Genomic DNA, 21,431 nt, shown 5'->3' with positions numbered 1-21,431 from the left:
ATCTGGATACAAAAATTATTTAATTTTTTTTAAGTGATTCTTCACCATTGAGAGATAGTGCCAAAAACGATGGAGTACTGTATCGCATGATATTTCAAAGATGTATTGGGCCAGATATGTTCTTGTGAATCAGGCATTGCATGGCAGAGGAATGTGCTCTCCCAAGTACCCTTCTAGTTTGTGTATGTCGTCTTTTGCATCAATGTGTGTGCCATCCAACAGATGGATGTTAAACTGGGTGCCCTGTCTCCCACCGTTATTTAGTGGTTCTTAAAGTCCCACGGTGTCCTTCGTGGAGAGTTATCTCTCCTTGTAGTCGAGTTATATCTCCTGTACAAATTCCTGCTTTCACCTGCAGGGTGCACTACATCAGTGGCACATCCCTGCCCCCAGCTAATTATGCTACCTGCAGCCATGTGCTGCATATTAAAGAAGAATACTGCTTCAATTAGTTGCAATCTCAAGTGATTGAAATATCCCGTGATGATTTCGAGTCGATGGGCTGATCACATTCCCTGGCATGTTGGCAATTCTGCAGCTCACCATTTTGTCCGAAGGTTGATAGGACCAATGTGGTCAGCAACTCTCATTCCCTGTACCATTGATGCCGTTTAAATGTGCTTCTGGCAGCACAAGATTTACACCCATCGTATGACATTTTCTTATTCTTGTTGTTTTGTGCAAGACAACATATGATGCTTCAACTACTTCAGCGGTGGTAAGACTAAGGTTCTTCGATTGCTTTTCATCTGTCCATTCAGTTGAAAGAGTTTTTCTTCGAAAACGTTTCATGCTTTATATTTGAGGACAAAATGTTTTGTCTCCAAGTGATCTATCTATCTATCTATGGCTTGGCATCGACACATTGCAGTTTTTGATTGCACGTAATGTGACTGTTCCAAGAAATGTGCAACGGTTTATGCACTTTTCGATAACTTATCTTTCGTTCAATGTTCCTTCAATGGTTTAAACAGAAAACAGAAAATCTGTTTTGTGATCTGTCCCGGATTGGTTCGAGCCTTGATATGTTTCTCGAGTTGCAAGCAGCCCGAAGCTTTGTGAAAGGGCACTGGCCTCCATTAACATTACATATATATATATATATATATATATATATATATATATATATAGACACACACACACACACACACACCTCTCCCTCTCAAAGCAACCAACACTCTCCCCCCTCCAAGCTTCCCTCTTACCTTTCTCAAAAACTCCCCATCACCATTCTCCCTCAACTCTCCCCACTTGCCCTTCTCCCACCATTCACCCCCTTACTCACCCTTCTCAAAGTCCCCCCCCCTCATCCACAAAGCTGCCTCCTTCCCCTGCCCTCTCTCCTCCATCTCATTCCTCCACCTCCTCAAATCCACAACTGCCCTCTGCCCCCTCTCTTATTACTCCCCACTATACCTCAACCCAGCACCACAGAGCCTATTTCCTCCTCATCCAGCCCCTCCCCTCGCTCTTCTGCAATCCCCCACACTCTTTCGACAGCTCTGCTTCCACCCCCCTCCTACTCCCTTGTCACCCTCCCTCTCCCCTCCCCTCCCCTGCATCCAAAACCTCCTCCCTTCCCTCTTCATTAACAGTGTGGACCTCAAATATCCGGAGCCTTCACTCAAACCTTACAGATCTTTCCACACAGGTTGCTACTGAAGAACCAGACATAATCTGCCCAACAGAAACTTTCCTCCCTCAAGATGTCTCTGACTCCCTCGTATCTCTCTTTGGTTACTCCCTCCTCCGGGATGACAGACCTGAGCCTCATCCTGGTGGAGGAGTTGCTGACCTCATCAAAGACTCCATTCCTCACTCTCCATGCACTGCCCTCACTCCCCCACACCCCCAGGAATACCTCAGGCTATGGCTTCCCCTCCACTCCCACCTCATGTTTATATGTGTACTGTACCGTCCACCAAACAATGCTGACTCCATTTCACCTCGCTATCCGAAAACATGGACCAACTTCTATCTTCTCATCCGAACTCTCTCTTTCTCATATGTGGTGACTTCAATTGTCATGATGCCAGTTGGCTGGGTGTGAGTACCTCTCTCACCTGTCATGGCACTTCAGCAAAAGGCTTCTTCAACTCAATGGGCCTAACTCAATCGGTCAACTTCCCAACCCGGATCTCAACCAATGGTACTCCATCTCTTCTGGATCTGATTTTGACAAATTTCCCTGAAAAATATCTGCTGTTCTTCTGACCACGTCCTTGTCAAAGTAAACATCTCTCTGCCTGTTATTAGAGAACCACCTCAGCACCGTCGAGTGAGGTATTTCACTCAGGCTGAATGGCAGGGTCTCCAAGCAGCCATCAAATTTCTAGACTGGTCTCCCATCGCTACTTTCTCCAACATCAACTCGTCCTGGGAATTCCTTCAAAGAAACTTGCTCTCTCTCCTGCACAGATTTACCCCTCTCGTCTTCAGTTGTCCTACCCTTCCTCCCGGCCATGGTTCACTGAATCTTGTGGTGAGGCAGTTGTCCTGAAACAACTTGCCTTTGCCTCAAGGAAAGCAAATCCAACTGAGGGTAATCTCAGTTCCTTCCATAAATCTCGGAACAAGTGTGTGTCTACCCTCAGGAGAGCCAGAAAACAACATCTTTTTCCTCTCTTGTCTGAACTGTCAAACCTCTCTCCCTCTTCCAAATCCTGGTGGCATCTAATCAAATCTGTTTCTGGTGTATGTTCCCCCTCCATCCCCTCCCTTACCTCAAATGCTGAATGCCGAAACTCCGTGTTTGCATCTAAATCTTGTGTCCAAAACCCATCGCTTTCTGCAACCACCTTACCCAGTTGCACACAACTGTCCCTGGACTCTGTGTCCTTTTCTCCTGACAAGGTGGAGAGCTTGCTGTCAAACCTCGACTCAGATTCTGCAACCGGTCCAGACAGCATCAGCCCTCATGTCCTAAAAACCTGCTCCTCTGCTCTTGTTCACCCCCTCTCTGTTCTATTCACCCTCTCATTTTCTCAAAGTCATCTGCCATCTGCTTGGAAATCGGCAAACATTACCGCCCTGCATAAAAAGGTGCCAAAACAGAATACTGCAACTAAACTTCAATCAGCCTTCTCCTAATCATCAGCAAGGTTATGGAATCCATCATCGCTTCAGACATTAAATCCTTCCTCTTCTCCAATGGCTTGATTTCCGATCATCAATTTGGTTTCAGACCAGGTTGCTCTACCCTGGATATGCTGCTTCTGCTCTCCCAAAATTGATGGAGGTCCTCAATGCCAGACATGAAATCCGAGCCGTATCCCTGGACATATCACGTGCTGTTCACACGGTATGGCACTCTGCCCTACTCATCAAACTCTCTTCCTATGGTATCCAAGGCCATCTCAACTCATGGCTCACAGACTTCCCCTCCTGTCGCCGACAACATGTGGCCCTAAATGGAGTTCTCAAATCCCCTCTTCCTGTCTAGGCTGGAGTTCCTCAAGGCAGCGTTCTGGGCCCTGCTCTTTTACTGCTTTTCATCAATGATCTCTCCTACTCTCTGGAAAATCCTCTTTATCTCTTTGCTGATGACTCCACCCTCTGCCGTACCATCTGTCATCCCTCAGACCGGCAAGCAGCAGCTTCTTCGCTCACTGCAGATCTGGGTAAAATCACAAACTGGTCCAACATGTGGAACATGTCTTTCAATCCTAACAAATCTCACACTCTCACTATGTCGCTCCGAAACAAGTCCTTCCTCGGCCCACCTGAGCTCCTGACCACATACAAAGCTTTCATCCACAGCCTGGTGGAGTACTGCTCTCCCCTCTGGGCTGGTGCTCCGACCTCTCACCTTTCTCGGCGTCACGCTGCGGAAACCAAGGTATTTCGGATCATTGGTATCTCCCGCGATGAGGCTGAGTCTTTGGGCATCTCACTGTCTCACCGCAGGCAGGTCGGTGGTCTTCCTGTCTTCTAAGGCTCCTCTCTGGTTTCTGCCTCCATGCTCTGTCTGCGATATCCCCCCCCCCTCCCATAATTCCGCAGGGCTCTCAAGTTCTGCCAACAACCCTCTTCTGGTAAAACTACCAAAATCACGAATCACTGCTCACCTTCACTCTTTCATTCCTCTTTTTCCCCACCTTTGGATTAAACTCCTTCACTCTGTTCAATCCCATTCTTCCCTCCAGGCCTTCAAAACAGCTGTTCACCACCACCTCTTATCATCCCCCATCCAAATCAACGATCTTTTTCACCCCCTTTAATCTACCCCAAACCCACCTCCTTCAAATTCCCTGCTTTCCTTCTTGAAAGTCCCTGTAGTATCCATCTTGTGTACCACGTGTTCCCCACCCCATCCCTTTCCCTTCCTCCGATCTCCTCATGTCTGTTCCCCACCGTTTTCCTTCCCTCTCCCACCCTTCTTTTCTCATGCCCCCCAACCCCCAGCTGTGTGTTGTGTGTTCGCTCTTATACGAGCCTCGGCAATGTATACAAAAATAAAATAAAAATAAAAAATCGTAAATGTTGCTTCAAATTCATCAAAACATACAAAAAAAACGAATTTTTTTCAGACAAATAAAAATAAAATTCATTAAGCTAGGCGGTGTATAGGCCAGACTGCTGCCTCAATCGCTCACGAAAAATATTTCTTATCAAATATATAACCTCCAATTTGTGAGCTCTTTCAACCAGTCCAAGAAGGATTTCCTTTTTTATTTTTTATATCGTATTTTTACCACGGGTTTCTGCTACTTATTATATTATTATTATTATTATTATTATTATTATTATTATTATTATTATTATTATGTAAACCCAATGTGTGGTTTTTTTGTTTTTTTTGATACCCAAAAAGACTTATGCCTTTTGGCTTTCAGCTATTCAGAACCTTTGAATAAAATTTTCAGTTTACTTTATCTGACATTTAAAAAAAGAAAAAAGTTTTTGTCGGTCATTGGTTGGTTGCAGCATTGTTTGTGGCACTTGACTTTGCAAAGAGAAATTGGAAAGATGATGGGATTATTTCAGTTTGCACTGCCTGTCCCTGCACTGACTTGTGTGTAACCATATTAATCTCGACTGTCTGCAATTGAGGAGTGAATGTGTTTGACCAGGAGACATTGCAGCTTTCCATTTTCCTGCCTTTGTACATTCAAGCGAGAACATTATTGCCTTATCTACGAGACCATTGGTGCCATGATGGGGATTAACACCTACATTGTGTTCCAAGAGCATCACTTTATGTATTTTCATTTTCACGCATCGTCACGACAAGGCATCAAATGCACTGAGCAAGATGTTAAATGCGAATGGGAATGTTGTTGCTCAATTGACGATGTGCTCTGAGCGATCCAGTGTTCATGCCTTAGCTTTTTTTAAAAAAAAATTCATCTTACTCTGACTCTTATCCGTCCATTTTTCATGATCAGGATGATGTAACTTGGAGTAATCTTTCAACAAAAAAAAATCTGTTATCAGTCGTATCATGAAGTCCCACATCTGCCCCTAACTCTGAGTCATGAGCTATGAAATGCGAGTCCAACTCTGAGTCATGCCATGAGCCATTTGTCACCTGAGTCCAAGCCACGATGTTTGTGTGAACCCCAGTCCAAGTTCCTAACATGTTTAAGCAAAAACGGTTGAGGAATATCAACAAACAATTTCTGACTTGGATCGTTGTCGTTTCGTTCTCTTGATTTGCACGATTTTGACACTTTTATAAGTTGCTATTAATTTTTGGATTGAGTATCCCTGATGCAGTCATGTTGCTTATATGATTTGACATGTAATCTCAGGACTACTTCAAAGCTTTTATCATCAACTACTTGCAAGAAATAACAAAGAAATGATCTGAAAAAAATTTAAAACGGGCAGATATCGAATGCATCAGGAGCAGTAGGATAGCTCATTTGGTAGTGTGCTCGCCACCGATCCTTCTTTCCTGTGCTACATTCGCGATGCAGTCAGATTCAATTAAAAACCTGCCATTTTGATGTAATGCCAGCAGGATGCGCCACATCGCAGAGCATGCCATACTGTGATTAGGTCGTAAAGGCTCACCTGTATTCCGGTTGTAGATATTGAAGGTCCCTCTATCTCTTCAAAGGATTGGGAGAGTGGTGTGTGCTGGTACCCTGGCTGAAGCTCCTGGTGTGAGTTTATATTTCATATGCGAGTTATAAAGGGTTGCAAATATTAACATACATTAATTTACTGGTAAGAAGGGAGCTTCTACAAGTTTCCTTGGACATAAAGCTCATGCTATCAAGGCAAATGATTATCCAACCAAATTTACAAATACACATCCTCATAACTTGGCCAATGAACCGACAACTACATTCATATTTTGCACCTTCTCCATTTCATGAAATTCTTCAGATGAAGATGTACATTTGAAAAGGAATTCCCACCCGATGCACATAATAATTCATCTACAATCGGCCAGGATGGTCCCTCAACGCCCCAAGCCCCCATACTACCTCCACCTTTTTCCATTGTGTAAATGTTAAATAATTATATTATAATCATCAAACGTATTCAGCTCACTCTTTGAGCAAAATGGGGCACTAAATATTTTGCATTTTGTGATGTATATGTTATCTTTTTCTAACACTGATCTTGTGGCTTAGAGAGGGAACTAAATGGACACATAGCACACATCGGGCAAGGACATTGTGAGATTATGGGACAAATAAACACAGTAAATTGGTTTTGAACCTGCGATCCTAATATCATGAAACATTTGCTTTGATGGGAATACCAAACAAGCGTTTCTCGACCTTTATAGACATTATAATAGTCTAAATCAAAATGTGATTCGAAGTTTTGAATTGCACTTCCAGTTGACTGAACGTTATACTTGCTCCCTTGATTGAAAATCCCACCTATCCCATATTGGAAAGCAGTTTTTCACATAACCTTTGCAATCGTTGCACTGGCAAGGCTGAAGCAAAGCCACCTTGGAGTCATTATCTGTACAATTCCCAAGACATTATTGTGCCAAATTGTTAAATTTGAATAGAATGCATTAGGTTCCTACATTATATTGACAGTAATGAAGACAATGAAAGTCTTGCTCGAGGGTACGGCAGTACCCATATGGGGCACATTTATTTGGAGAAATGAGATTTCTGTTTTCATTTCTGCTGGGGTTTTAAACACCCCCTCACATGAACCATTCTATAACGGTAAAGCTGGCCGCTCAGGTTCAGTGGGAAGTATTTGAAAAACCTTGGTGGATAACACTGCATTGTCAATTTAATATTGAGCATTTTGAATCGAATATACGTTGCCCCTTTCTGTTGCCTGGCCATCATCACAATTGCTCATAAAGGGAAAATAATATTCGACAGAGTCTGATAATTGTGTCGGGCAGTCGTGATTGGATTAAGGCTTTCAACAATGATTAAGATTCATATTAATTTCACTCTGATTAGCCAAATCAATGAAGGTGTTTGCTGTGTAAATCTGGATTCATGTACATTTAAATATTATATAATTGGAGTTCATTATGTATTGAATCCATCCCAGTATGGTTTTGAACATTTGATCTTCAATGATCGTGATTTTAATAGCAAGGAATGCCTGCTTCGCATCAGAAATCGCTTTCTTTTGTTGATAGTTTCTTTCTGGTTGTCATTGAGAGGGACTACTGCTTCACAAAGGACTACTCTGCACACAATGACAGTATTTCAAATTGGGGAAAGGGTGGGAAATTTACTAAAACAAATTTTACTAAGGAGAGAGGGAAGGGTGGGGCAGTTTTTCATGAGTGTGGATTTCATGGAAATGAGATTGGGAAGAAATAAAAGAAAGAAGTGGAGAAAAGAGGGATATATGGGTGAGGGTGGTGGAAGAGGGGGATAGTTGGGGGAGGAATGATATAGTCCGTGAGCCAGTCGCCTGATTTTGACCAATTGGTACCACCTGGGGGCACCGAACTTTATTGTGATTTTCTGATAGCTATATGTATCTGTGACTCAATGCACCATGATGGACATCTGCCACTCACAGCTTAAGCTCAGAAGAGCCTTTTAAACACAGGTGGGTCTACTCAGAAAAACGTCATATTTTCTGACGTAAGAACAAACACATTGACGTGTACTCGCAAGTATTTATTGACACCAACAACATGAAAAACACAAGTCCATTTCCATAGGATGTACTACTGGAGAGAATTGCATGAATTGAATCACACCAAATGATATTGATTATTGTTTATAATGTGTCACTCTCGCTGTCACTCTCCGAACCATCAGATCCCTCTTCCTGCTCAGCATGGACCTCCTCGTCTTTCATGTTCTCACATTCCTGCAGTACTTACTTATCGTGTCCACAAAAACAGCAGTTACAGTACACATGGCTAGATGTGGTTCAGCCAAAGCTGAGCACATTGCTGACCCTTATAATTAAACTCTGCCAAATCCGATGCTGTGCAGAGCTGTTCCAGCAGGGGGCATGTCAGGAGATGCTGCATGGTTTGTGATTCAGTGCCACAGTTACACACAGCATCCCTGTCATTTAAGTATCCCCATTTGGAGAGAGTGACTTTTGTTCGTCCAACACCAGATCTTAGTCTGTTCAGGCATTTCCACATTGCATAGCTTGAATCTGCTCCAGGGGGGAGTGCCTCACTCACATTTAGCTCCATTGTTGTTGTTAATGGAAGGTTGCTCAGTCTTTCTTCCCATTGAATAACTCTTTCCCTGCTTGTGATTGATGTTTCAAGGGGGGTGACATACCTTGGGAAGCTCTTTCTAGACTTCAGACGGCTTTGGGCTGGCATATGGCCAAAGAGAGGATGTCTTTCATCTGTAGCCTGTTGTTGACGCTCTTTCTTACTTGCTGTACTTCGTCGTATCTCTGGTGGGGCTATGCCTGCCAGGATATACAGACGATCCGTAGGTGTTGGTTTAAGGCAGTCTGTAATGAGGCGGCAGCTAACATTGAGAACGGGATCTAGCTTATTTGCATTTGAAGCTCGTTCCCATTCAGGGCAGGCATATTCGGCCGTTGAGTAGCAAAGAGCTAGTGCAGTTGACTTCAATGTCTGTGGGCTAGCACCCCAAGTTGAACCAGTGAGCTTACTGATGATGTTGTTCCTCGCACTCACTTTGCACTTGGTCTTCTCAATATGAGTCTTAAAAGAGAGACATCTATCTAGGGTTACCCCAAGGTAGATTGGGTATTGACAGTGTTCAAGAGGGATTCCTGACCAGTCGACCTGCAGTTGGCACTTGGCTTCACGATTTCGCAGGTGGAAGGCACACACCTGTGTTTTGGATGGATTTGCACGGAGGTGGTTCTCTTCATAGTCGGATGTTAACTCTGCAAGAGTGTTGGAAAGTCTCTCTTCAACAACTTTGAAATTGGCATCTTGTGCACCTATGCCAAGGTTGTTTACATAGATGAAACGGCGGGTGTCTCCACTGTTTGGTTGGTCATTGGTGTAGATGTTAAAGAGGAGTGGTGCGAGCACACTCCCCTGTGGGAGGCCATTCTTGAGTCCTCGCCATCTGCTTTTCTTACCTCCTAGTTCAACAAAGAAGTGTCTGTTCTCGAGCATGCTTTCAATCAACTCTGTCAGGCGAGTGTCTTTTGTGGTCTCCAGGATCTTGCTAAGAAGTCATCTGTGGTTGACTGTGTCATAGGCAGCTGAGAGGTCGACAAACACTACACCAGTTACCATCCCTTCCTCATAACCATCTTCGATGTACTGGGTAAGGTTGAGTACTTGGCTAGTTGTGGACTTGCCGGGACAGGAACCTGCTTGTTCAGGGATGAGGTGTCCATCGACAGCAGGACCAATTTTGTTAAGGATCAGGCGTTCGAAAAGCTTAAAGGTGTGACTCAGGAGTGAGATTGGTCGGAAATTCTTAGGAGCGGATGGGCTTTTCCCAGGTTTCAGCAGTGCTATAATGTGGGCTTTCTTCCAGATCTTAGGGAGCTTGTGTGTTCCTGAGCATTCATTAAAGAGCTGTAGAAGCCACTTCTTTGCCTCATGACCAAAGTGCTTAATCTGCTCAGTTGCAATCTTATCCAGCCCTGTTGCCTTTCCCAGTTTGAGGGTAGAGATTCCTGCTTCCACCTTTAGTAAGCAGGCCTGAGTTCTGCAGTAAGCAGGCCTGAGTACAGTGCAGTCCATTCACCATACACTGGCAGGTGGGCAACTTGAATGACTTCTTGCATTTGCAAGACAGGAACTCCAAGACTGCATCTGGTGCTGGTGCAGCTGTCATCCAGTTGATAACAAGTTCTCCGTCATCACCCAAGGACCAGCCTTTGTTCTCCAGCGGACTTGGGACTTCTGGGTCTGCCTGCAATGCTCTGTGCCAGATGGCAGCCTGATAGTTGGCCCTCATTGCATGTAGATGCAGACAGTTTTGGCAGGGGGGCAACTGTCCAGATTCTACATTTCCATCTTTTACACGGAACAGTTCATATCGCATCTCATTCACATCACAGATTTCTGACTGGCTTACGTAGAGACGACATGTGAATTCTTCCAAGACCTTAAGAATTTCATCAGTGAGCTGCCATTCTTTTCCCAGTTTTGCGAATACATCTCTGAAGTGATCATGTGACATCAACAATTTAAGTGCAGCGAGCATACCGCGACCACTAAAAGCACCACTTAAAGTTTCTTCAAGCCTATCTATGTTGTCATAGGCAAGTGAGGAGGGAATGCACGAATGGGAAGATGATTGTAGAACTATACCTCGGTCTGCTTCTTTCATCTGCTTTTGAAGGCACAATGCAGTGTCTATTTCTTCCAGCTTGGAGTAGGAAACACCATGGCCAAGGCGATTGAGCATCTTGATGAGCTCAACATTTCCTGTCAGTGACTTAACACCCCATGGTAGCAATATGTGTTTAGCAGGGACGACTTTTCCTCTACTGACAGCATAGATACAATCCTGACCTTCCGATTGGACAACTCGTTCCACCTTCTGCATTCCATCTTGTTCTGTTCCATGAAGTAGCAGTTTCAGAAACATATTTAAAGATTCTGGCAAGTCAGTATAGCCAGATTTCAGTTCAGCAGGGTGTGGAGGCCAAGGCTTTTCTTTCATGTTTTTAATTTGTCCTCTCAAGTGGTTCGCAGAAAGTTTGACAATGTTCTCAATATCATCTGAGTACTTTGCATCCTGTAGTTGTTCTTCGGCCTTCATCATTTTGACCACTACCTGCTCCAAGGAAAGGCCATCTGGATATACAAGAAGTTTTCCTTTATCATCAGAGACGAAATGAAGTGACTTCTTGAATTCACATTCTAGCTTCCGGCGAATATGTTTCTTCGTCGAGGGTTTTACATCATTGATGCCAAGTTCGTGCAGGAAATTCAACAACTTTTCAGTCAGTTCCATCATTCTGACAACTTCAGGTTGAACAAATAATGTCTTGCGCACATGCTTGAACAGAAGAAGGTCGGCGTCCCGCTCTGCTGCCAGATAAGCGTCATCATCTTCAGTGACTTTTGATGTTTTCTCCATTGCTCCACGGGTGTATTTGCGGTAACATGATTTATGGTAATGAGCCTCGGCAGCAACCAACTCTCTGGCTGCGATGGCAAGTATTCTCTGATCCAATTTGGCCTGAGCAACACTTCTCACTGTTTCATCTGACCTGAGTTCTAAAGACTAGGAGTGTTTCCCTGGTGTTCGAACCAGCCACATATTTGCTTTCCTTCTCACAGAAGATACATACAGGGTCTAAGACACGAGATGTCGTTGAAGGAGCACGAGAAGATTTTCTCCTTTTGGTGAAACATTCCGGCTCAGAGTCAGGTTCTTGGAACTTCTGAAGCATTTTCTTGTGTGTAAAATCTGATCTACAGTCTCTGTGGCAGAACACCTTTTCGCTGTATTCATCTTCTTTAAGTTCCAGGATGGGCCCAAAATTCCGTAAGTTGGCTGCATGGAGTAATACACCAACATATTGTTACATTTGAGGGGGGGGGTATGCATTCAAAGGGTAATTAGGATGTTTAATTAGGTATGCCATGCTGTTCGAGTGTACCAGGATCTCGATGTAATAAGTAACAATTCAGTGGTGATAAGTTGTCTAGTAAATGTCCATTTCTTCAAGGGGGAAATGATAATTGTCACGTAATTAGATAGCGACACGGGATAGGGTAAGTGTGTCTGCGTAAACCCCTTTTAGTATTCTCTGGAGGCTTGCCGTGACGTCACAGGACAGTGCTGCGGATGGCTCCGCCCCGTGATCACGAATGGCGGAAGGCGACGGCGGTGGGCCAATAAAACGGCTCGATTGGAAGTGACGAGTACGGGAGGATAAAAAAGGTTCTGTTCGGGGTCGAAAAGGAAGAGGAAGAAGATCGGTACCGAAAGACTGTTTTGGTGGAGGCTGTTGTACTGGGAGCGTGCTTGTTGTTGCGCTGATTCGGCCCTGGTTTCATCGTGTCTTGTAGCCTTGCTGAGCCTCGTGCCTCACCTTGGTTGGCTCTGGGGTTCTGCTGGCTCGGAGTACGGGGTCGAACGGCGGGCGGACCTGCCTCCCTCTCCTGCTCACAATTTGGTGCCAGAACTGGTTCCCTGGCGGCTGTGAGCGGACTTGGGCCAGGACCAGGAGGTCGACAGCACCACAGTTTCTCCTGCCCCCCTGACGAGAGCAAGGCCAGCTCGTCCGACGCCAATCCAGGGACAGTTGCGTCCACACCACGGTCCAGCCTGATCACCAGGAATAGCTACGTTTGGGTGTGTGTGTGTGTGTGTGTGTGTGTGTGTGTGTGTGTGTGTGTGTGTGTGTGTGTGTGTGTGTGTGTGTGTGTGTGTGTACGTACGTACCTGGTGCCTTAGAGGGTTTGAGATTTGTATTTTCATTGGAATTGTCTGTGTTTTCCCCACGCCCGATCCCACACCATCCCGTCGAATCGCCCCGGATCCCTCTTCTTGTCGAGTCTTGTTATTTCTGATTAGAGGAATAAACGTTATCAACTCAGTGAAAAGCGACTCGTGCCACCTTCCTCGTCCCGTTTGCGGTGGAGCGATTAGAACCGCCACCTTTGGGTTATAAATAAATAAACCGCCTCCATCGTTTCGGCTCATTCTACGTTGGCGGGACTGTTCAAGTCCCGTGGACGTCACAATATTCATCATCTCTGGGTCTGGTCAGTTCAGATTCTGAAGTCTGCTTGGAACAAATAATGCAAGCCCTTTCTTTCAATGATTGCATTTTCTGTTTTTTCTTTGGTGAGTCCATCATGTATCATTGTAGAGTGTTACCTCCATACAGTCGCAGAGTCACCTGAAAAGATATAAATACTGGTTAAGTACACTATTGCCATATAAATGTATCCACTCTATTATCATTTTATTCTCTGGATCCTTGAATAATTTCCAATTTTGCTGCAGCTGAAATACATATTAACTATGACTTAAGTAAGGTTATCAAATTTAAGATCAACAAGGTATAAAATAACTTAGGAATAAAATGGTCTTACTTGATATTGAAATGAAGACAAGCTGTCGACTGCAAAACAAACTTGACTATGGATGTTAGTATAATAAACTAGAGGTTATTTCACCTTAATAACTTAATCAAATATGAAGAAATTCTCAATAAATGTTATCATGTCCATTAGCAGTCAATATTTATGCTATTGATCAATATTGCGCAATTATCGATGTCGCAGAGATTAGGACGCAAAGAGAAATTGCAATCACATTTTTATGTTATTGCAATATATTTGATGTATTCCTTAAGGCCCAGTCACACCTTGACGTTTTAGCCAAGAATGGCAACGTATAAAAATGCACGTAAAACGTTGCCATACGCTGAAGTTTTGAGTTTTTTTTTTTAAGTTTTGGTCGTATTCATAACGTGTTGGTCGTATGCATAACATATTAGTAACGGGCACAGAACGTGTCGTTGTGTTAAAGATAACTTATACCAACGAATGCTTAGCCTGTTGTCGGCGTTCACAACCTATGCCCAACGATAGTTTAACTTAGTCATAGCGTGCTGCACGTATCACCGACGAACTCGTGGCGTTCTCTGTTAAAAACCTGCCACACGCAGATTTAAATCATAACCGCCTGAAAATTGGAAGTGTCAACATCGCAGTCACACCTTGACGATTTAGCCAGCGTATGCCGACCTATGAAAAATGTGTCTAAAACGCTGGGACACGTCGAATACGGTATGGGTAAGTTGTGTATACGTTAGGAGCACGATGAAAAACAATGAAGTACGCTGGCATATTACGTGGTACGTCCAGTACGTCGTGAAATTTCAAGCATGCTGAAAATTTTACGACATACTCGACGTATGGCTCACAAGTTCCGCATACGCTGACATAAGTTCTCGGCACGCTCCGCAATCGTTTACACACGTCGGCTACACGTTACTTGTAAGTTAGTCATAAGTCGAAACACGTCGAGGTAATGTTTAGCATACCCGAAACTTAATTTTTAACCTACGAGTAACGTGCTTTGAACCTATGAGTAGCGTGCTTTGAACCTATGTGTAACGTATCTCAAACGCACATTGGCGTATGTAGACGAATTTGATTGACGTCTTCCGGACAACCACAGAACTTACTGAACGTGTTTCTAACTTACAGCTACCGTATAATGGCGTATTGGCAGCGTTTAGGGGAATTGGTATATACAAATGGGCTTCACAAGAGGAACCCGTCAGTGTTCCAGACTCCATGTTGAGTAGATGTCAATGTCAGTAGCAGTAGCAGTAGTCGTAGTAGTAGTAGTTCGAGAGAATTTAGTGATGTCGATGTTATTAGTCGTAGTAGTAGTTCGAGAGAATTTAGTGATGTCGATGTTAGTAGTAGTAGTAGTAGTAGTAGTAGTAGCAGTAGTAGTAGTTCGAGAGAATTTAGTATTGTCAATGTTAGTAGTAGTACTAGTAGTAGTAGCAATAGTAGTTCGAGAGAATTTAGTGATGTCAATGTTAGTAGTAGTAGTAGTTCGAGAGAATTTAGTGATGTCGATGGTATTAGTAGTAGTAGTAGTTCGAGAGAATTTAGTGATGTTGATGTTGGTAGTAGTAGTAGTAGTAGCAGTAGTAGTTCTAGAGAATTTAGTGATGTCGATGTTGGTAGTAGTAGTAGTTCGAGAGAATTTAGTGTTGTCAATGTTGGTAGTAGTAGCAGTAGTAGTTCTAGAGAATTTAGTGATGTCGATGTTATTAGTAGTAGTATCAGTAGTAGTAGTTCGAGATAATTTAGTGATGTCGATGTTGGTAGTAGTAGTAGTAGTAGTAGTAGTAGTAGTAGTAGTAGTAGTAGTTCGAGAGAATTTAGTGATGTCGATGTTATTAGTAGTAGTAGTAGTTCGAGGGAATTTACTGATGCCGATGTTATTAGTAGTAGTAGTAGTAGTAGTAGTTCGAGAGAATTTAGAGATGTCGATGTTGGTAGTAGTTCGAGAGAATTTAGTGTTGTCAATGTTAGTAGTAGTAGTATTAGTAGTAGTAGTAGCAATAGTAGTTCGAGAGAATTTAGTGATGTCGATGTTATTAGTAGTAGTATCAGTAGTAGTAGTTCGAGAGAATTTAGTGATGTCGATGTTGGTAGTAGTAGTAGTAGTTCGAGAGAATTTAGTGATGTCGATGTTATTAGTCGTAGTATTAGTAGTAGTAGTTCGAGAGAATTTAGTGATGTCGATGTTGGTAGTAGTAGTAGTAGTTCGAGAGAATTTAGTGATGTCGATGTTATTAGTAGTAGTATCAGTAGTAGTAGTTCGAGAGAATTTAGTGATGTCGATGTTATTAGTAGTCGTAGTAGTAGTTTGAGAGAATTTAGTGATGTCGATGTTAGTAGTAGTAGTATCAGTAGTAGGTGTTCGAGAGAATTTACTGATGTCGATGTTATTAGTAGTAGCAGTAGTAGTTCTAGAGAATTTAGTGATGTCGATGTTAGTAGTCGTAGTAGTAGTAGTTCGAGAGAATTTAGTGATGTCGATGTTATTAGTAGTCGTAGTAGTAGTTCGAGAGAAATTAGTGATGTCGATGTTATTAGTAGTAGTAGTAGTAGTAGTAGTTCGAGAGAATTTAGTGATGTCGATGTTGGTAGTAGTAGTAGTAGTTCGAGAGAATTTACTGATGTCGATGTTAGTAGTAGTAGTAGTAGTAGTAGTTCGAGAGAATTTACTGATGTCGATGTTAGTAGTAGTAGTAGTAGTAGTAGTAGTAGTAGTAGTAGTAGTAGTAGTAGTAGTAGTAGTAGTAGTTCGAGAGAATTTACTGATGTCGATGTTGGTAGTAGTAGTACTTTCAAGTAACGTGTTGCAAAGTGTGAACAACGTTCGTGTAGCGTGCTTACAAAACGTTACTCATATGTTAGCAATAAGTTTCGGGTACGCTAAACATTACCTCGACGTGTTTTGACTTATGATTAACTTACAAGTAACGTGTTTCAACGTGTGTCAACGATCGCATAACGTGCCTACAACTTATGGCCAGCGTAGCGGAACGTGCGAGTCATACGCCGGCATACGTCGTAAAATTTCAAGCATGAAAAAATTCGAGGAAAACCCAAAAGTTCAACGTTTAAAGCCAGCGTACACTTATGGCAGTGTTTTTCAGCGTGGTCTTAACATATACAAAACGTACCCATAACGTATTCGACGTGTACCAGCGTTTTACATAAATTTTCCAAAAATCGGCATAAGCTGGCTAAAACATCAAGGTGTGACTGGGCCTTTAGGCATAATCACTTTCAGGCACACACACATCACAACTTCTTTTGAAAATTTATTTTTATTTGGCCTGTCCAGCCATTTAAGCATTAAAACATGGATGACAAAATTGTACATTTTGTGTATTTTGCACAAAAACATTAATTATGCAATAAAAAACTTAAGCTGTGAGTTTGAAATGTCCATCATGCATTTTTGTGAAGTACATGGGTACACCATCAATAAAAAATAAGTTTCGTTTGGTGCCCCCAGATGGTACCGATATCTTGTCTGGCTCACTGACTAATAGGAGAAATGTGTTGTTGGGTTGGAGGGAAGTTCTCCATGTCTGGTAGGGGGGAAAATGGTGATATTATATTTATTTGTGATATACGAAGGTCCAAGTGGTCGAAATGGTCAAGGGTCTAAGCTGTCTAATCTGTCAGCAGGATGTAAGGGGCATAAATGGTGTTAAGGTCTCAGGGGTCTGAAGGGTCTTTGGGGTCTTTTGGATCTTTGGGGTCCTTGGGGACTTGTGGATCCTTGGGGTCTTTTGGGTCCTTGGAATATTTTTGTGCATTCAGGGTCTTTTGGGATTTCTGGGTCTTCAGGGTATTTTGGGTCCTTGGGGTCTTTTGGGGTCTGAAGGGTTTTGGGGAATGAACGTTCAAACAGGACTTGATTAATTGGTATATAGTCTTCACAGACTGACTGACAGCTTCACGGATTCACCACCTCACCGACTGTGGCGTGTGTGTGTGTGTGTGTGTGTGTGTGTGTGTGTGTGTGTGTGTGTGTGTGTGTGTGTGTGTGTGTGTGTGTGTGTGTGTGTGTGTGTGTGTGTACGGTGTCCCCAAAAAATATACAACTTTTAAAATGCTTCGTTTGATCCCAAAAAAGCAGTAATTTTGTCACTAATGCTTCATTTCTTGCTGCAGAGACCCTGAAGTTTATTTTGATGCCAAGACTGACCATATAACAACGGACGAAAATTGTTGAACTTTGGCACCAGCCGAAAAGTGTCAAACAGGTGCAACGTCTTTACTCGAGACATTTCGGTATCCACTTGCGCCATGCACCAAGCTTTCGGACAATAAAGTGCACCATCGCAAAGTTTACCAATGTGGGAACCATCTGTGACCTTCACAAGGGTCACAGTGGTCGGAAGAGGACAGGTCGTAGTGAAGAAAATGTGGAAATGGTGAGACAGGTGGTCATTCAGAGTCCAAAAAAATCGATTCGACGACTTTCTGCCGAGACAAACATTCATAAGAGCACCGTTCAGAGGATCCTTCGCCAAGACATTCATGCCTTTCCATACAAAATTCAAACGGAAACGGTGCTTACTGATCAACAGAAACGCAAATGACTAGACTTTGCAAATTGGTTATCAGGAAAGTTGGAGGAAGATGCAGACTTCCTCAAAAAACTTCACATGACGGACTAATGCCATGCTCACTTGGCCGGGGAGGTAAACAAGCAAAACTTTCGGTACTGGGGAACGGAAAATCCTGGTAATGCATTAACTGAACTGGTGTCTCAATCTGTTCTCAAAGTCACCATGTCGGTGGCGGTTGGTTGGTATGGGATAATTGGTCCATACTTCTTTGAAGATGACCAGGGACGCACTTGCACGGTAAAGCAGAGGAACTATCACGAAATAATTCAGGAATTATATCTGCCTGAGCTACATACTTAGGCCCATACGAGAAACAACCTGATCCAGATGAGAACCCAGTGGTTCCAGCAGGATGGGGCACCGCCCCATACAGCCAGGGAAACAAGGCCTTTTCTCAACCAACATTTTGAGGGTGGCTTTATCTCCCTCAACGAAGACTTTGAGTGGCCACCGTATTCCCCTGACCTTACTCCTCCAGACTTCTTCTTGTGGAGGTATCTCAAGGAGAGGATCTATGGAAACCCTCGGCCTCTGACTCTTGGTCAGCTGAAGGAAAACATCCACCGAGAAATCCAGACCATTCCTCAGGAAACGTTTCCCAAAGTGATGGAGAACATGACAACGCATTTGCAGGCAGTGATCGGACAACGTGGAGCCTACGTCGAACATGTGGTCAAAAAGAAAATGACGATTCTACACCAAAATTTAAATTTTGGTGGCAATTTTGACATTGGTACAATTAACTTCAACCTTTCAGCTTTCTATCCAGCATTATATATGTTTTAAAAAATATATGTTATGACCATCCTCTTTGCAGATGAAAAGTTGTATTTTTTTTTTGGGACACCCTGTATACAGTATATATATATATATATATATATATATATATATATATATATATATATATATATATATATATATATATATATATATATATATATATATATATATATGTATGTATATATATATATATATATATATATATGTTTCTTTAATATATATATATATATATATATATATATATATATATATATTATGTATACTGTATTTTATATATGTTTTATGTATATTATATATGTATATATTCTTTTTTAGTATATATATTGTTTATATATTTTTTATATATATATTTTATATATTATATACTGTATATATGTATATCACAACAAGGACATCAAGGAAATCCAACACAGGTGGTGGCCATTCAGCCCATTGTGCCTGCGTGAACACCACACCAACCCAAGATCATTTTAATTAATGAAAGAAAAAAAATTGTATTTTTTTTGTTGTTTGTATTTTTGTTGTTGTAATTTTTGGTTCACGAGTCAGTAAGTGACCACTATATTTGTTATTGGTGTGTCTGTCTGTCTGCCTGTCTGTCCCGAGCATAGCTCCGTGGGTTTTGATCCGATCCTGATAAAATTTGGGTGGGAGGTTTAAATCATGATCCAGTTGTGTTTTCCTGAGAATGCGCATGCTGCGCCCATTATGGGTGGAGCCACGCCCAAAAACCATGTGTTTTTAGGGGGTAGCCTATTTCAAGTTGCATCTTCTCCAAGGGGGTTTGTCGAATCTGGCAGCGGTTTCAGTATTTGGTTAGCCCAATGGCACCTGCATAGCCCCACGGAGCTCGATTTTTCATTTTCGTCCCAAGGTCAAGGTCACAAGGTCACGAACTTAGAAAATGTCAAAAAAATCAATAAATTGGGCAACGAGCTCTGAGGGTTTTCAACTGTTTCGAATGAAAGTTGGTATGCAAGTAGTGCTCTTTGAGTACTACAACTTTCATCATTTACGTTTTTCCCGATTCCCGCCAGTTTGTCCATGGCATCCCCTCGAAGGTCAAAAAATATAAAAGGCGACCCGTGTACATTACTCGTGAACCATCGCCTCTCCAGACTTGTTTGTTTTTATTTTTATTTCTTTTTCTTTTCTTCCCCTCAGAGAGGGGGCATGGGCTTCATTAAAAACACACATCAACCACACAACCCCCCTTAAGACCTCCACCAACAGCACTCCATACACAATCAACCATCAATACTCAAACTACCTAAAAGTCTTATCAACATCCCCATATCCCTCGATCTCCATAACTTCCAGGTACATATCTAATTCCAAGTTAAACTTATCTACTTTTTCTGCTGCTACTTTCTTTCCAGGGAGATCATTCCATGCATTAACTACTCTCTGAGTGAAAGACCCCTGCCTTACTTTGGGGTAAGACCCCTTACCCCATATTGCTGAAAATAAGACCCTTGCCTTACTAAAGACCCCTTACCCCATATTGCTGACATAGTGCCAGCAAGCTGGCACTCATTTTGCCGACCTCGAAAGGATGACAGGCAGAGTCAACCCCACCTGGTATTAATTCAACAGTCGAGTGGGATTTGAATTCAGGATCCCAGGATCCCAAGCCCACCACGCTAACCTTTAAGCCAACACCAAGCACGCACGCATGCATGCACGCACGCACGTACTTTCATATTTTATTTGAAGGCTCTGCTGACAAAAGAGTTGCATAGTCTCCACCTATTTGGCATGAGCTTAGCAGAACTACAGTCCCCTACTTCTCAGTCGGATTGCGCTGCAGCCAATACCAGGAAGGTAATTTTATTCTCAATTTCATCGACCAGTCCACTCTGTAGAGGGAACATTCATGGACACATGTTTTGGGCTTGTTGGCCCTCTTCTGCAAGGAGCAGAATCTTGAGGGTGGACGATATGTTATTGACATCCCATTTATGTTGCTCTCACGAAACGTTTTTTTTTTTCAATTGGGTCTGTCTACAAAAAAGTATTTTAATGTATTATCAGGATCTGTTTGGATAACATTTGGTTCCTTCCAATACTTGTCTTCAAAACATACAGAAGGATGCTTGTCTTTGAGATGATTGCAGACAGGCCAGCTGGCTTAATCTCCCCTCCAATGAATGTCTTGTTCCTCATTCAGTGCTCTCTGCTGAAATTACACCAGACCAGGAGCCTTTTGTTTTTTAAACTCAGATTCCATTCCACTGTTGTTGAAATCTGAAACTTTAGAACATGGCTTAAAGGTGAGCAGATGTCAAAATGATATCCTTCCTGTTGCCTAATTGCATCAAACTTTAGCATGTATTTTGGTTCCTGAAAGGAAGTTTCATTTCCACTGTCTTCTTGACATGCTTTGAATATTTTGTCTTTTGAATTTGCACAGATTGACAACTTAGTAGCATGGTTTAACTGATCAAAGTACTACATTATATTTAATAGTACACTCTACTTCTTGGGGGACAGAAGAGGATTGTAGGTAGAAGGGGCTCAAGGTATTGTCCTGGAAACTACAGGGGGTGCTCGCCAGACGAATCTGCAGCATGTGAACTTCACGGCTCATGAGACAGTCGTGTGACACACTCAGTGCTTTGATCAAGCACAGTGGAAGC

The 21,431-nt window shown here is 42.6% G+C and overlaps 1 protein-coding gene across 6 annotated transcripts in view; it reads left to right on the top strand.

Annotated features, from left to right (window-relative positions):
- LOC147029696 (V-type proton ATPase 116 kDa subunit a 1-like) overlaps positions 1-21,431 on the top strand; it is a 504,511-nt gene that overhangs the window by 479,116 nt on the left and 3,964 nt on the right. For 5 of the 6 annotated variants that reach the window (XM_085872937.1, XM_085872940.1, XM_085872938.1 and 2 more), the window contains 2 exons: positions 20,172-20,229; positions 20,963-21,058. The exons of the other annotated variant lie outside the window; for it this stretch is intronic. In XM_085872937.1, the coding sequence (XP_085729063.1) occupies positions 20,172-20,229; positions 20,963-21,043 (139 nt within the window). In that variant the 3' untranslated portion in view covers positions 21,044-21,058. Of the gene's footprint in view, positions 1-20,171; positions 20,230-20,962; positions 21,059-21,431 lie in introns of those variants that run through there. 6 annotated transcript variants of the gene reach the window in all.

This window comes from Eptatretus burgeri, chromosome 3 (genome assembly GCF_056783735.1).
Source record: "Eptatretus burgeri isolate ZD-2024b chromosome 3, Ebu_testis_v1, whole genome shotgun sequence".
NCBI lineage: Eukaryota > Metazoa > Chordata > Myxini > Myxiniformes > Myxinidae > Eptatretus > Eptatretus burgeri.
Note: the sequence above shows the minus strand (reverse complement) of the source record. Positions and strands in the feature narration are given on the sequence as shown.